Source organism: Pyrus communis, chromosome 15, assembly GCF_041283825.1.
Source record: "Pyrus communis isolate YQ-2024b chromosome 15, ASM4128382v1, whole genome shotgun sequence".
In the NCBI taxonomy this organism is placed as follows: domain Eukaryota; kingdom Viridiplantae; phylum Streptophyta; class Magnoliopsida; order Rosales; family Rosaceae; genus Pyrus; species Pyrus communis.
The window spans coordinates 37,209,523-37,226,600 of record NC_142579.1 but is presented as its reverse complement, the minus strand read 5'-3'; the positions used below and the strand labels follow the sequence as shown (position 1 = coordinate 37,226,600).

General features: G+C 34.0%; 2 protein-coding genes across 6 annotated transcripts; one reads left to right on the top strand and one right to left on the bottom strand.

The window, feature by feature from the left end:
* The first annotated feature begins 2,872 nt into the window (after positions 1 to 2,872).
* LOC137715446 (NAC domain-containing protein 100) lies at positions 2,873 to 6,284 on the top strand. 5 transcript variants are annotated; one of them, XM_068454792.2, is made up of 4 exons: positions 2,873 to 3,099; positions 3,394 to 3,614; positions 4,300 to 4,571; positions 5,381 to 6,284. In XM_068454792.2, the coding sequence occupies exons 2-4, from the start codon at positions 3,449 to 3,451 to the stop codon at positions 5,996 to 5,998; spliced, it is 1,056 nt and encodes a 351-aa protein (XP_068310893.2). In that variant the 5' UTR covers positions 2,873 to 3,099; positions 3,394 to 3,448; the 3' UTR covers positions 5,999 to 6,284. The 5 variants fall into 5 exon arrangements, with proteins under 5 accessions (XP_068310893.2, XP_088541328.1, XP_088541327.1 ...); XM_088685202.1 differs by having other exon boundaries at positions 2,875 to 3,099; positions 5,384 to 6,284; XM_088685201.1 differs by lacking the exon at positions 2,873 to 3,099 and adding an exon at positions 3,221 to 3,293.
* A 4,363-nt stretch (positions 6,285 to 10,647) lies between these two features.
* Positions 10,648 to 15,380, bottom strand: LOC137743083 (uncharacterized). The gene is made up of 14 exons (XM_068483000.2): positions 15,074 to 15,380; positions 14,519 to 14,646; positions 14,342 to 14,407; positions 14,124 to 14,237; positions 13,512 to 13,580; positions 13,370 to 13,426; positions 12,833 to 12,886; positions 12,695 to 12,757; positions 12,544 to 12,606; positions 12,052 to 12,216; positions 11,798 to 11,953; positions 11,307 to 11,387; positions 11,128 to 11,189; positions 10,648 to 11,022 (listed from the first exon to the last, which is right to left on the bottom strand). The coding sequence occupies exons 1-14, from the start codon at positions 15,255 to 15,257 to the stop codon at positions 10,947 to 10,949; spliced, it is 1,338 nt and encodes a 445-aa protein (XP_068339101.2). The 5' UTR covers positions 15,258 to 15,380; the 3' UTR covers positions 10,648 to 10,946.
* Positions 15,381 to 17,078: the final 1,698 nt, after the last annotated feature.

Sequence of the window (17,078 nt, the reverse complement as noted above, 5' to 3'; positions counted from 1 at the left end):
ATTGAATAAACTGTGTGATATTTTTTTATTGATACAAAAACTGTGATTTTAATCATGTTAACTGTGAAAGCTACTCTGACTAGTAGCTTAATTAATGTAGTCATCCAAAACCCTAGCAAGCTAACATATTACATAATCAAACTAACATATTAATTACATAATCAAATATATCTCTTAATTTTAATCGTACGTAGCAGATAAATTAGTTTGGATAAATATAAATCTTCCATGGATATAGACTTAAATAATTAAACGTTTCAACAAAATTAAAACTCTTTAAAACAGTTTTATAATCTTGGAAAGGGGAGACACAGATGATAATCGTCTCTACTAATCAATTTGTCTTTGCCTACTATATATGTTGATAGTTACACTGACAAACGTCCAACAACTACTTCGATCATCATCCTGGCTAATCTTCTTTGACACAGATTATGAAAAATCGGTCCCAAAATTGGACTACCATGAAGAGAGGTTGAAAGTGCGCAAGTCCTTGTTTTCCTTTGCAATCTGGAAAGTGTCCTAATCTTTGGAACATTTCACAATTGTAAATTTAACTCTTCTGTATTTTAGTAATGAGGTTAGTTATGATTATGGAAAGATTGAGAGGAACAGAATTATTGAGCATTTTGGTCCATCAGCTTTTCGAGAATTTAATAAAGCACAGTATGTATGTAGTAGTAATCCATCACATCTCTCTCTTGATTACTTGACAGACACTTCAAATATCAAATTGGTATATGGGTCTTGATCAAACTCACCTGTTCTTCCATCCAGTGCTGTACAGATCACAACTTGCTAATAATTTACGAGGATATTATGCGCGATTGACCAACATATTAGGTGATTGGAAAAGAAAATCAAATAAAATTAAGAATCTGTTATATAGGACTGATTAAAAGGTGATAGTACACAGATTCAGTTACATGTAAGTATATACCACTGCAGAAGCATTTCTCTTGCTTTCTCTCACTTCACTTTCTGCCAAACACTTTCATATATACAGGGCCTCTCCACAAACTTATTGGTTTGATATATTAAGCACTTGAAGGGCATGAAGGATATGTATAGGGTTTAGGGTTATATATATATATATATATATATGTATGTATAACGTATAAAAGGATATCATATATTGCTATCTTGGTGTTGGACAAGTATATTAGTTGCTTTCTCTACGACTTCTTGTCTATTAGCAACCACAAGACGGACCCTTTGCTGTTGTCAAACAAGAAAGTACCACCCTTGATAAATTGTCAAGCAAGAAGCCAAAACATAGAAAGAAAGGGATCCAAGTTGTAATTATTATTGTTGGGTTTTCTTCAGTGATAATGCATATACATTCTAAAGATCACTTAAGTTGAGATCAATAATTATAGGGTAAGTGTCAATTATCGAAGAATTGTAATAGTCAATTCATATATTCTGTAGTGCATCATGGAGGTATTTAATATTTATCTTGGTTCCGGCATAATTAACATCATAATTGCTTATGTGCAGAGATATGATTGTACATATTTGGTTGAGGATATTGAGGTCAATATACATCATCCGTACATATGCATGAATATATATATTTTGGACAGGAAGAGCTATAGCTAGCCTTCTAGGAATAAATAAAAAGATTTGCGCTGGTCTAACCAATTTGCTATTCGATAAAATAAGGATGAGAACATTTGAGGGTGGTGCCATGAGACTGGGGTTCCCGTACGTTCTCCATATATATATGTGTGTGTGTGTGTGTGTGTGTGTGTGTGTATGTATGTATGTATGTATAGATTTGCACTAACTTTTTCTGATAAAGAATAAGCATATTGTATGAGAACTAATTAGAATTATGGATATAAATTAACATAAAAGAGCCAAAAACACCAGGAACCGAGGGCAAGGGAAACCAGGGGGTTGAGTCTGGTTTGTGCCTCAAACCCTATTCCTCTCCTATTTTTCAGTACTCTTCAAGCATGTGACTCTCCGAGTCTTTCCAATTCGGCTTTGCAGGTAGACGCTTCTATTATATGGGCTGTAAGTACATGTTAGCATCTTATATATCAGAAACAAATGAGATAAAAATTGATATAAAAATTGAATAACTCATCAAACATACAATCATTTTGTAAACAAAATTTAGCAAGTACGTGAACTCATATTTAATTGTCTCGGGGCGACTTAGTGACACATGCCATGCCCTAGTTAGTGACACATGCCATGCCATGCCATACTCAAATGGAAGGGCATACATTGGACCCCTATGTCTAAATATGACCTAGCCATCACGCTGGCTGCTTCTGTCTGAATTTGAACGGAGTTTACGTGAAGCAGTGGATATGTATACAATGGTCTTCTGCATGATTTGCCTTATTTGCATGTAGCAAGTCTCAGTAACTTATAATTATAATTTAATCCGTTATCATTTGCATCTTACTGCACTGCATATATATATATATATATATATATATATATATATTCACTTATTCAACTTCTTCGTCTAAGCTTCGATCCCATCACAGTTACAAAAATAACCCTCCAACCTTCAGTATATACTGTACATGCAAGTACATAAGTATTCGTGATATCACACAATCTGAGCTAAATTTTTTTTCCAAAAATATCTAAGAATATAGTTGTAAAATCAAATTCAAACTTCATATATATAACCAAAAAGGAAGATCCAGCTTCAGTAACTGTAGGATGTATACTTGAAAACCAACAAAAATGAATGCGCACGGGGTCATCAATTACAAAGGTCATTTCTGTCAATTCACACTTCAGAGGTGCAGGTAGACTACCATGTAATAATCCCAAAACAAGGATTTCGTCCATGATCTTTAAGAATATTAAAAGCCGTAAACCTGGCAACCTTGTATCTCAAGACCCATAGTAGGTGGGAACTTCACCTTCACACACACAGTTTGCCCCCAATTACTTTTCTTCACACCAGCTACTAGAAAGTTTAAATTCCAAAATTTCTTGTGCATGCTGAGCAAGAAAAGCCCTAGCTAGGCTCACCGTCTCTAGATCTCTCTTGCACCTTCATCACTCATCCATCGTACCCCTCGTGCATCGGATCTCTTGATATTATTTTATCCCCAAAACAAAAAGGTTTTGAAAAGTGTCAAGATCTAATCAATATGCATGAGCACATATCGCTTTCCATATATGCTAGGAAGATAGCTAGTTTTTTTTCTTTTTCTTTTTCTCTTTTGGTTTGTAAGAGCTAGCTAATTAATTAACTAGCTCCTACAAGTACCCATCTAGGGTTTATGTTGTTGAGTATTTTTAGGAGTTGAAGAAAAGTTAGATAGCTTTTTCAAACTTAGCAAGTTTCAAATTGAGTAATTCAAGTTGAATTCTTGATCGATCGATCTCATATGATTGTCTTTGTGATATATGCAGAAGCCAGACAAGCCGGGCAAAACCCTAAAAAGGAAATTTGAAAGATCATCACATCATGACAGCAGAGCCAAAGGAGGAATTGCCACCAGGTTTCAGATTTCATCCTACGGATGAAGAACTTATCACCTTCTATCTCATGAACAAGATAAATGATGCCACTTTTACTGGAAGGGCGATCACCGATGTTGATCTCAACAAATGCGAACCCTGGGAACTTCCTGGTACACATATATATAGTTTTTCCAATCTAACCCTTGTTTTCAGTTCATCCGTCACATACTCAAATTTGATCTATTTCTATATATCCATAGTTTTGTAGTTTTTGCAAGCAGCTTGTTCTTTGCATATATATACCCTTTAAAAGAACCCCAAATATTTTCACCGATCATCAGATCTTTTTTAGTTTTATACGTGTAATATGATCTGAGGGGCCGGGAAGGGGGGGGGGGGGGGGGTGGGGTGGGATTCGGATTTGTGCAGAGAAATAGCATTAAGAGCAGTAGCTAGTGGGTAAATCTTGCTTACTTTTCTCGGCTCTTTGTTAGATTTAATTTCTTTTGCTTATTGATATTATTAATTAATTTTTAATTATACCAAGTTTTTCATAAAATGTATTTCACTCACGTGAACTTTGCATATGAAAATTACATGTTTCATCCTATATACTCTTCTTCGATCAGAAGTATATATTCTTCAAAGTAGTTGTACTCACAAGATATATTGTTCTGAAAACATTTCTTGTAGCATTGATAATGGAAAATAATTAAAAAAATTTCCCATATATACACACACACACACACACACACATATATCAATATTCTCACCAGCTAGCATAGACAAATTAGCTTCTTGTCTAATTTAGTAGTGTTGATGAACAATTGTAATTTCTTGGATCAAATATTGTAGCAAAAGCGAAAATGGGAGAAAAGGAGTGGTACTTCTTCAGCCTACGAGATCGAAAGTACCCAACGGGAGTGAGAACAAACCGAGCAACAAACATAGGTTACTGGAAGACCACAGGGAAAGACAAGGAGATCTTCAACAGTGTCACATCTGAGCTAGCTGGGATGAAAAAGACCCTTGTTTTCTACAGAGGCCGAGCTCCTCGTGGTGAAAAATCCAACTGGGTCATGCACGAATATCGGATTCATTCTAAATCCGGCTTTAGAACATCCAAGGTATACCTAATTAAATTGATTAATAACATCTAAGTATGAATTTGAATTAAGGATCTAATTAGTTCCATTTTAAGTAATCTTATAATTAGTGGAAATCACCTTTGATATTAATAGGACTAGGGCTGATGAACTTGTGAAACTGAAATTACACTTCCAATCTCTCTCTCTCTCTCTCTCTCTCTCTCTCTCTCTCTCTGAGATAAACTTGTGAATACATGAACACATTGAGTTGAGCACAAGTTACATTTATATACAGCATGATTCCATGCAAGATTTGTGAAACGATGTTCGTAGACGACATAGCGTCCATAGTCCATATATAATAGTTATATAATATCAGGTTTTGCAAATAGCTAGCTAGTACTTGTACCTTGAATATAATATTCTAACAACTAAGAAGACTAATACAGTAGCCAAGTCGACCCATTGCATGAAGTTAACGATAGAGTTTCCAATAGTATGAACCTTAAAACTATTATGTTCCAATTTATAGGATCACATAGTATTTGTCGATATTTTCAATAGTTCGCTCATATTTATATCAATAAGATATCCACAAAACCCTAAAGCATATATAATTAACAACATATCAAATTAATAGTATAAATTGCTAATACACGATACGCAAAAATATAACGAAGAATACTAAAAAACATTCAAACATCTATACCAAAAGTAAAAGAATATAGATATTCTTGCCCCCTGTGATTTATGTCCTCCACTCTATATTATTCCATGAATATAGATTTGATATTATGGATCAAATAATGAATAATTTAACTGATTTGACTAAATTACTATTGTACTAGCAGGATGAGTGGGTGATTTGTCGAGTCTTCCAAAAGAGTGCAGGTATTAAAAAGTACCCAACGAACCAATCAAGAGCGGCCAATCCGTACAACCTAGAAATAGGTCCAAGTATGGTACCATCACCCCTAATGCAGCTAGGTGATCCAAACCACCATCAGTTCCCCTATGGCAGAAATTACATGACAAGTGCTGAGATGGCAGAGATTTCAAGAGTCTTAAGAGGCGGCGGAGGCGGCGGCGGATCATCAAGTAGCACCGTTAACCTACCAATCCAACCCCCGTTCAATTACCCAATTGGTGGAGGAGGTGGTGGTGTTGGAGGAGGAGGAGGGTTTACAATATCTGGGTTGAACTTGAATCTTGGTGGCCCAGCATCACAGCCTATGTTGAGGACAATGCCACCACCACAGCTGCATCATCAAGGCCCTCCATCTATGAATCATCATCCTCAAGTGCAAGATATTACTAATACAGCCATGATGAACGGTCCAGATCATCAAGGTGGATATGGAACAATAGACATGAACAACAACAACAACGCAAATGGTGGGAGTGGAAACAGGTTTATGAACATGGAGCCTTGTGTTGATCTTGATAACTACTGGCCTCCCTATTAGGTTACTTAAGAGTATCAACTATCTAGTATTCTCAAGGCCAATTAAGTTAGCGACAAGCTTGATTATTATTAGTTATTGTTATGCTTTAGGTATAAAATCGATTTACATGTCCTTCGCAGTTAGGGTAATCAAGAACTAAGAACCTAGCAACTATAGTCCTATGAATTAGAGTCAAGTGGCTACTCTCGTTCAGAAACGTTACATCTTTGGTTGTTCAATCTACTTCCGTCATTTTAATGTCTTTCAACAATTATTAAGCTTAATTATCAAGTTGGTTTTGCCTTAACACACATTTGACATCCTTTTTTTGAGTTGCTTATTATTACATTTCAACATGATTCACAATTACTCAAATTGATGCTACGATTATTTTTCAACATGATTCACAATTACCCAAATCTATGTTGCATATAGAAAGAGAATTTGTGGTCATTGGGTCGTGTCCATATTCTACTAAAATAATGTCATGTGCTATTACCGGTGGTGCAACCAGAGATTCTACCATGAGATGAACGTTAAATATTGATAAGTTTAAAGTGAAAAATGAAATAAATGAAAACTTATATAATAACATAAAATCATACTTTGAAACTCATTAAAGACAATTTTAAATGTGTTATGTATATTAACTTCTACATTTTTAATATGACATGATTAGACATAAAATGTATAATTAGGGTTGGTTATTAGCTAATCATTGACATTGACACAATATAAAGAAAAAAAAATCAAATGGTAAATTTCATTCATGAGTTATATCTCTGAAGATAAGGTCAAATAATCAAAAGTATAATACTTTTCAATGAACCTTCATTGGCTCTGTCAGTGGATGTAACCAATCGATGTATTCTAATATGGGAATACAAATAATTTTGCTCTAGGGAGTAGTTTGATGGACATGCTATAACGTGCATGGATTAATGTATTTTGCATTCATTTTCACAGTTCATCTCTATACACGTGGACTTGAACAATTTTCCCTGTTCTTCAAACTCTAAAGACTCATTTAGAAATATTTTTAAAATGACTGAAAACGCTTTTGATAAAATATTTTCCAAATCAATTTTTAGTAAAAATTCAAATGAATCCTAAAATAACACTTAAAATACGACCTGCAAGAAACATGTATTCGGTTCTTCTTCCATTTTGGAACCCAAAATCAATAATTTCATCAACATAGGCCGAGGCACTATAGGCCAGCATAGACCTTGGCCTACCCTCACTCTTCTATCTTTCTATATAATTTAGTATTATACTTCTTTTTGTGTGGTAAACTTAGTATTATGATTATTTTAATTTACAAAAAAAAAAAAAAAAACTTTTAAATTTTATTCACCAATAGTTAAAAACAAGAGTTCTCTTTTTGTCACATCCCAGTCCGGGACGGATCACTTCCCGGGCCCGCTTCACCACCGTAGTACGATATTGTCCGCTTTGGGCTTACCATTCCCTCACGGTTTTGTTTTTGGGAACTCACGAGCAACTTCCCAGTGGGTCACCCATCATGGGATTACTCTAGCCCCCTTCTCGCTTAACTTCGGAGTTCCGATGGAACCCGAAGCCAATGAGCTCCCAAAAGGCCTCGTGTTAGGTAGAAATGGGAATATACATTTAAGGATCACTCCTCTAGATGATGTGGGATGTCACAATCCACCCCCCTTAGGGGTCCGACGTCCTCGTCGGCACACACGCGACCAGGGTTAGGCTCTGATACCAAATTGTCACATCCCGGCCCGGGACGGATCACTTCCCGGGCCCGCTCCACCACCGTAGCACGATATTGTCCGCTTTAGGCTTACCATTCCCTCACGGTTTTGTTTTTGGGAACTCACGAGCAACTTCCCAGTAGGTCACCCATCATGGGATTGCTCTAGCCCCCTTCTCGCTTAACTTCGGAGTTCCGATGGAATCCAAAGCCAGTGAGCTCCCAAAAGACCTCGTGCTGGGTAGAAATGGGAATATACATTTAAGGATCACTCCCCTTGGTGATGTAGGATGTCACACTTTTTCTTTTCAATTCCAATGGGACTCATCTCAAATTAAATTTAACATCTTATTTTATAAGCAAATCAATTGATCCTAAAATTAAAATCTAAAGTTTGATTTACTTTTATCAAAAAATATTGTTTTCACATTATCCAATCGAAGAATTATAAACTTGAGCTTTTCTTCCCCTTTCTACTAAATTTTTAAAATTTCATATATTTTATTATTCAAAATTTAAATCCATTCTTCTCATTTTTTTGTTCTAAAATTCCCAATCCATTCGATATTGAATTGGTGTGATACTAGAGAGACAATCTACTTAAATCACATTTTGGCAGTTAATGGATGGACTATTCTTTTAAATTATTAAAGAAGAAATTCAATCATCAACCACCACATCATATGGTCTCCAATATATAGTCTAAAAACATGGTTTTCCTAGCATTTTTCATTGACTTGATATTAGAAGGTTAATTTCTCTAAATTCTCTTTAATTTTTTATTAATTACTTTCTATATTGACTTGATATTGGAATGTTAATTTCAACATTAAATATAACAATAATAAATAAATAAATAAAACATTTAGCACCTAAAAAAAGTTAATTAGCTCACAACTCCAAGCATGCATTCTACTCTCTAATTAGTTTATTTTGTTTAACATTTATGTGAGGCCCCTCAATTCCTAAGATCCTAACTCCGTCATTGTTCATCAAAAGTGTTTTCAGTCGTTTTAAAAACATTTCTAAACGAGTCTTAAGACTCCAATTTTATACATTTTAACTTTTGTTTTAAACGTAACTTTTTAGTTAAATTTAGTATAGGCTATCTTAATTTAATTTTGTGAAAATTTAACCTAAAAAACTCAAATTTCAACCAAGTTTAAAAGACCACTTCAGTTTGACTTCATTAAAACGAGATCGAAAAATATTGAAGCAACTTTGTTAGTGAGAGTAAAAAATTAAGGGGTAGTTAGATCCATGTCTAAAAATTCAATTTATTTTTTAAATTGATTCTAATTGTAACATACCTATATTATAAGAAAACTACAAATTTTTTCAGCAAAATATATTTAACATAGAATTGAGTACAACTAATTTTGGAGAGGTAGATTACAAGTATAGAAAAATATCTATAATATAGGTAGCTAAAAAACAATTTATCTGTGAGGTGGGTAGATAATCGATGAAGAAATCTATGATATATGTATACTAAATAAGTAAAAAGACTAAATGCAACATGCTTGAAGGGATTTAATTCTTCCTAGCCTTTTGCCATAAGACTACGTGTGTGACAATTGGTTCTTTTTTATTTTATTATTTATTTTGTTATTTGATATTGTATTTTTTTTTCTTTTCCAATATTACTTACTTTAGTTGTTGTTGTTGTTGTTTTTTTTTTTTTTTTTTCATTAAAACATATTAAAAATAATGAACTTACTAACCACCCACAGTTACCCTACTGAATGTTTGAAATATCCTGGATATGCTCAATATTTCCACGGAAATATACAAAAATTCAAGGAACGATATGGAAATCAGTCAATTTCCTCTATATTTTTTATACTTTTAGGAAATATCCAATGTTTGCAGACAGTTTGCAAAAAGTTTGTAGGAAATATCCATGAATCTATGCATTCTTTATTTTTTAATTTCTTTCTTATGGTATTAGATAAAACATGTGTTGCTTTTATGACGAAAATTCAATGAAGTTATATATAATTTATTCTTTCTAGTGAAATGCTTTATTTTATTACTTGTCATTATAGGGAAGTTCTTCTTCTCACATATCACATACTTATTGTTTACACATTATCTAATCATTAATTCTTGTTTCGTACGATGTTGTGGCTTCATATGACATTCCCTAAAAAGTAATTTTAAATTTTCATCATTTCCATTGAATGCAATCAATATCAACATCAATATACAATATACGATATATCCGTTGATATTTCCACAAATCTGCCTATCGATATTTTCACCGATACCAATATTTTAAAGTTTTAAACACTGACCCTACTTGGGTTTTTAAAAAAAAATCTTTTTCTTTGTTTTTAAAATTTTCTGTTTGATCACAAACTTAACAAAAAGATAAAAGTCAATTTGGACCTATCTTTAAAAAGTGGACTATTCTTAATAATAAATGACAAAATTAGATTACTGAATCTACCCAAAAATAAATGACTTCGTAAATTATCAAATAAACAGGTAGGTATTCATAGAGTTTGAGATGAGGTTGGAGGATGGATAAGATAAAAACTAAATAAATTATATTATTATTTTGGCCGTCAGATTGAAAAACGGTCGGGCTGGATTCATGGTCAGGAAATCTCTGAGACATGCAATGGGAAGTTTTGTTAGCTAAAAGTTCAAATTAGGCTAACTAGCGAGCGGAGGGAACAACAGGCAAAAGAAAAAAACACATATCGACAAAGCGTTGAGGGTAGTTCGTCACAAAACAGTCGTCCATTATTAAGCAAGTTCACTTGGTGCAGGAACATCACCGTTTCGATTATTAGTCTCCGTCACAACCAACGCACGCATCGGCCATCCTGTAAGGCTAGCCGACCCGTGCCATTGGGGGCGAAAGGAGTAACGTTAAGGAAACCATTAACCACCGTCACGTACACTACAAGGTGCTCACACAGATTAACCACCATCATTAACATTCAACAGCTTTATTAACCACATAAACCGGTCATCTTCGCTAAAATATTGATTCTCCACGGCGCTTCAAAGTTCAAAAGAAAAAATGACAATCCTTTGGGCTGTGAATTTGTAAGAATAAAAAATAAACTAAAATACACCTTTCAACAACATAAGTAAAAACTGCCCACACTACACAGCAACAACTCCTAGACTGATCTTTCGTCTAAACCCGTGTATCACAGTTTCTAAAGTTGTACACAGACGATTCAATCATGCACGGAAAAAGGACATGAGAACAAAGCCAGTAGCAGCTTACTTCTCTGGATGGCCCCTTTTAGCCTTACGACGTGTAGCGTTGGTACCTTGAACAGGTTTTTTAGTCTTTGTACTGCATAATGACGCACAAAGTCGTAATCAGCAAACAGAAATATGTTGGACTACTTTTCATTTAGAGAAAGCGATGTGCATGCCTAAGCACGCATAAGTAACTAACCTGAAAAGTGAGGAGAAAATTCTGAACAGAATGATAATGGGCAGGGCCAACAAAGCCGAGGCCTGCAACATTTCAATTGCGACTAAATAAGGCGATCAAACATAACATTCAAAGAAAAAGAAAAAAAACAGAACAAAGAAAGAAATGCAAGAAGATTGATTTCATTACACTGCACGTACCGCAAACCACTCCAACTCCTTTGTAGCAAGAGGTCTTGTCAGTTCATGCCTCTTCAGCAAATCTTTTACTGTCCCTTGAACCTTGAAGAAATATTGATTACAAAATTTAATAAACTACTACAGCTGGTTCGCTGAATGGCTTCAGCTACGCATCCACCATGGCAAGAACACCAAAAGGAATAAAAAAGAAAACGTAATTCATGCGCAACATGCAGTAACAGTCTTCAACAGCAAATAACACATGAACTGAAGACTGTTCAACGTTGTCACTATAAGATAGCAGATAAAACATATATGTCACCTTATGTCGCAATGAAGTGATTGGTCAAAGCAGTTGATGATTAAATGTTAATTATCATCATGAAATGGAGAAGAAAAAGTAAATGGAAAGAGAAGGAATAATAAACAAACTTGCAGCAATCAACCCTTGAAATAATTTGCATCTAATAGTAGCATAATGAACGGAGATTATTGCAAATTGATGCTGATACCTGATGATGGTATGCTGTTGCAGATTTGAGAAACTTCTCGTAGGCAATAACTGCCTTTTTTGTATAAGGCTTCAATACTACTCGAACCTTATCGACATGAGGTTTTGCCACAGTGGCCACCTGATCAACATATGGCTTGCTGAACTTTTTTGCTTCCTGTCACCCAAAAATACAGTTGTAGGATGCATGCAGGCAACATGAATGGACCAAATTCTTTGCCTAATGAATGTATGTATATATGAAAATATACATACCTGAAAATAAGGATCAACAACTTCTTGTGCTTTTATAACGTGTGGAGCTAGTGTAGTCTTTGAAACCTCATAAACTTCAAAAGTTTTTGTACTTAACGATTTCACATGAGGTTCAACAGTATCCTTCACCACCTCCCATTGTTCCTTGATTGCCGGGATCCATTTCTTCAATAGAACAGACATGAAAAGGGGGGATAATAAAGTTTAGTGAGAAAGGCAAACCATTTCTTATAAACAAGGCGTAAACCACAACAGAATAGGAGAACATACTAGCATCCATACATACATTCATGCATACTAACATACATGTATACATATTAGCACGCATGTGTGTGACTGTATCCTGCCCAAAATTATTAACAACCTGGAACGATTTTATAGCTAGAGACGTCGGAAACAGCAACACCATCAATTTCAGGTTGTAATGATGCAAAATTCTACATTGTTACACAAACGTGGAAATTGAAAATAAAATAAATTAACCTAGCTTACAGTTTTTAATGTTTCCACATGGGGTTCAGCCCACTTTTCAGCCTGGGCTTTTTTCTCCAGAGCCTGAACAAATTTGAAGGACCTCGTCAGTTATTAAAGGATAATAATACTCAGTAAATTTGAAGGACCATACAGCAATTAATTGTAATACCTTCTGAATAGCAATATCCACTGCAGGTTTTCCATGCACATTCCAGCGTGTCTCTACAAAGGACTGCAAGTTGATAATGACTTCAATTCCTTGAAAAAATTAACTTTTCTTTACGACAGTAAAATGCACTCAGTTTACCTGACACTGCATAAAATGTGCAGCAAGCCATGGTGGAATCCATGCACCATGCACCTGGTTCAAAAGAAAAAACAAAATATTCTTTAAGGACCGCAATCAAAATCTAATCACCACACTACTTTGAATATCATATATAAGTTATAACACAAGGGAAAGATGTGTGAAACCATATGATATATAGAGAACAGAAAAAAAGAAGAAGAAGAAGAAGAAGAAGAAAAAGAAAAAAAAAAAAAAAAAAAGGATATGTGCGAATTGAAAAGAAAAAAAAATAAAAAAAGCAAACCAAGCTTTCGCATCACTTTCAGATTCCAACTGAACCATTGATGGATGAGTTATCTAAATTACTGAAGACAATTGCAAAATTAACTTTAACGAACCTTAATTCTATGACACGCTTAAACAAAACCTTCAAATTCTATGTTCTTAAGAAACTCACTTAACTGATTTTTCTCAATTTACAATTACCTCAGAAAGAATATAGACAAACATTGGGAGAGAGTTATAATGAGCGAGAGAATTCATGCAACTTAGTACCTCATTTAACTCTTTTGCTTTTAGAGTAGCTTCAAACTTTGCTTTCAACATTTCCTCCTGAAGACAAATTTTAAAAAATATACTGAGCATAAGCACCAACCCCATCTAGAAAAATGTGTTTCCGCAGAGACTTAAAAATTACCTCAGCCACTTTAAGAGCAAGCTCGGTTTTAAGGATTTTGGTCTTCTGCTCATCATTAGTCTTCTCAATCTGTATGAAGATCATCAAACATCATTCTACTATCCCCACGGGATAACATTAAGCAAATTTGAAGTAGCATTACAAATACTATAAAATGATATGAAAGAAAAAGGAAGTAAACTTTTTTGTTCAGCATTATATAGAAGTCAGGATAATAATACAAAAAGCACTACAGCATCCCAATTGTGTCTACATTGGTGCCAAAGAAGGATGTAAACTAACATTGTTTTGCCCACCAACAGCGTACATTCTATACAAAAGACATATACATCAACAAACTTATTTCTGGGGAAATTAACAAAGGACTCATCACAAAAGGGACATGAAACGAATTGACAATATCTACAAAATCACAAAAATACATACCCAAACAAAACAGTGATCGATTGACAGAGTTGAGTTAAATAAGACAACTTTTAGTATCCTTTCATCTTCCCTCACTATCATTCTTTAATTAACTCTTAAATCCAATCCAAAACAATGTTCTGTTCTTATAATCAGAATCACTAAGGACTTTCACTATGAGCACATTCAGCTACAAAAACAACTCACATTCTCTATTTTTAAAAGCAAAACATCGATCTTCTTCTCAGCTTCATTCGCCCGGGCTTCCAAGCCCTCTTTCTCCTTACGTTGCGATTGCAATTCCTTTTTAAGTTCATTAACCTGCATAGGAGAATGAAATGAAAATTCAGTGGTATTCTCTTTTTTCGGCAACAAGAATGTAGTGGTTTTCACAGAGTAAAATAGTCCATTTCATCGTATCTAACCTTTTTCTCTAGTTCACCGGCACGTGCATGAGCCTTCCCAAGCTCAGCATCTAATGACCCTTTTTTCTAATATACAGAAGAAACATAGATAGAAATCAATGTGCAGATAAACAAACCGTCATTCAAAAAACAGATTGGGTAATTGGTTTTCTGGCATTTCATGCAAATGTGCCTAACCTGGAGAGAATCAATTTCACTCTGCAACGAAGAAATGCTATCCGAGTTCTCTTGGATTACTTTCTCCTTCTCTTCTATAAGCTCATTCTTCTTTTTTAGTTCCTTAATCTTCTCACCGACGTCGAATTCTTGAACATTAAAGAAACACAAACCGTCAGCCAGGAAAACCCAAACAGCACTCAAAAACACTTTAAAATGCTCGAAATTGAAATTTAACTAACATCGATGTTGTTTCTACTCACAAAGTAACTAAACAATTAAGCATCTTTATTTCTCTGATTAAAATTATAAAAACTGAAAACTCAAAGCTTTACAAGTAAGCACCAGAGTCAGCTAATTGGCAGTATTACTTGGATTCCAAAACAGAAACGCAAAATTATAAATGGAAAGAAATTAAAACACTTCCCAAGTGAAAAAACAAAGGATCTCTAACTTCAGTAAAATCTGTTTGGATGGCGAGAAAACCGAGGGAAAAAATCGACCCCACAAACACTTGAAAAATCACAAATTTCGTCCAATAAACCCTATAATTCGCAGAAGACGATAGAAACGAACCTAGGGAGTGGATCTTAGCCCTGAGCTGATCCAACTCGATCTTCAGAGCGGCCGAATCAGGGCCGTCCGATCGGGGGAGCTTCACTGGCTCGTCTTCCTCCGCCGGGACTGAAGCGTCAGCCCGAATCTGGGAGAAAATAAGGGCAAGAAAGATTGAGAGAATCGCGAGCTTGGAGGCCGCCATGGGAGCATGCAATCACGGCCAACGAAACTCTCACAGCGACAGTTTTTCCAGTGTTTTTTTTAGTTCGAGTTTGATTTCTTCCGACTACAAATATTAAATACCCTTTTGGTACCAAAAATAAAAAAAAACGAAAATGAATATAACTGTCAACTAATTCATGACACCAAAAATTGTTTTTTTTTTTTTTTAAAGTAAAATCTCAAAATATTAAATTAATTAATTAGAAAGAAATTTGCCAAAAAAAAAAATAGAAAGAAAACGGTAATTTCAAAACAACCCTACTTAATGGCTATTACTTTCATGTGTTACTTTGAATTTACAAACATAATATTAGCTCATGGTATACGCCTACGCATATGCTAATTGGGTTTTTTTAGTAATTATATATTTTTGCTACTAATAAAAATATGGGGCTTTTAGATCTCTAAAAACATAGATTGTTATTAGGATATGTAACATTTCGTGTTTGAAAGAGATGAGTAATTTTCATTTTTATACAAGTAAAAATTCGTTGAGTTGTTTAATTTTGACTTTTTTCAAGTGAAAACTGTTTTTATTACAAAAACATTATCAGATATGAACAAACTACAAGATCATATTTATTTAAAAAATCATCTCTATTGACCTAAATTTCCTTTAACATAAAGATAAATAGACGATAGAAATTCCTCATTGAAAATACAACATATATGACTTTCATTTTTCTCAAATTTGAAGATAAACGTGACATTGAATACGAAAAACAAGGAAATTCTTTGTTGATGTCATGCTCGAGATAGCAAAAGAATATCATGAAAAGTATCATCGTCGATTTCTGAAAAAGCATAATTGAAGTGTTTTTTACTATAAAAATTTGAGATATAAAATAGGATTTTTGTTCCAAGACCTTCGCTAAACTAGTTGATTTGTAACGTACTACCGAAAAGGTAGTGCCAGTGATTTATAAAGAGAAACAAATTTCCCAAAATTATGTTACCGACATTTGTATTTAATTTAGAAAGGTAAACGTTTTAGGTCATCCTTTAACCAAATTAAAGGACGATTATTATATTCAACGAGTGGAATTCAAAATTTATCCTCTGTCGATGGCATGCTTGAAATAGCAATAGAATATCATCAAATAGCCATCATTAGTTTTCGAAAAAGCGTAAATTGAAATATTTTTTGTTGCAAAAAGTCGAGGTAGAAATAAATTTTTTGTTAGAAGACCTTCAATTTGCTGAGTCATACATACATTATTTTGACCATTTAACTCGAACTAACAAAAAGACAATACTGGTGACTAACAAAGCGAACCAAGTTTTCTAGAAAGATGTTAGCGACCTTTGCATTAGATTAAAAAGATAAACTTTTTAGATCATCCCTTGACAAAGTTAGAGGACGACTATTTTATTCAACGGGTGGAATTCAAAAAAGATGATGGCATGTTTGAAACTTTGAAAGAGCAATAGAATATCATCAAAAATCTCACCGTCAATTTTTGAACGGGCGTACATTGAAATACTTTTGCTTGAAAGAGTCGGGGTAGATGATTAAATAAAGGAATCATCTAAGACCATTATCATTAAAGTGCCATGGAATTATTACCTTTTTATTATTGTGAAAATGATTTTGTCTTGGGTATTTTGTTTGATAATTTGTACCCACCTACTTCTTTATATCAGTTAACATTCCCCTTTATTTTTTTTTTTATGGTTATAAACTTTTATACTTTTTAATTTTTGAACTTGAAATAATTTTAAATATTTTTTGAATAATGCACGTGACACCAAATTATTGGACATGTCATCAGAACATTTAGCAAAAAATAATATTATGAAT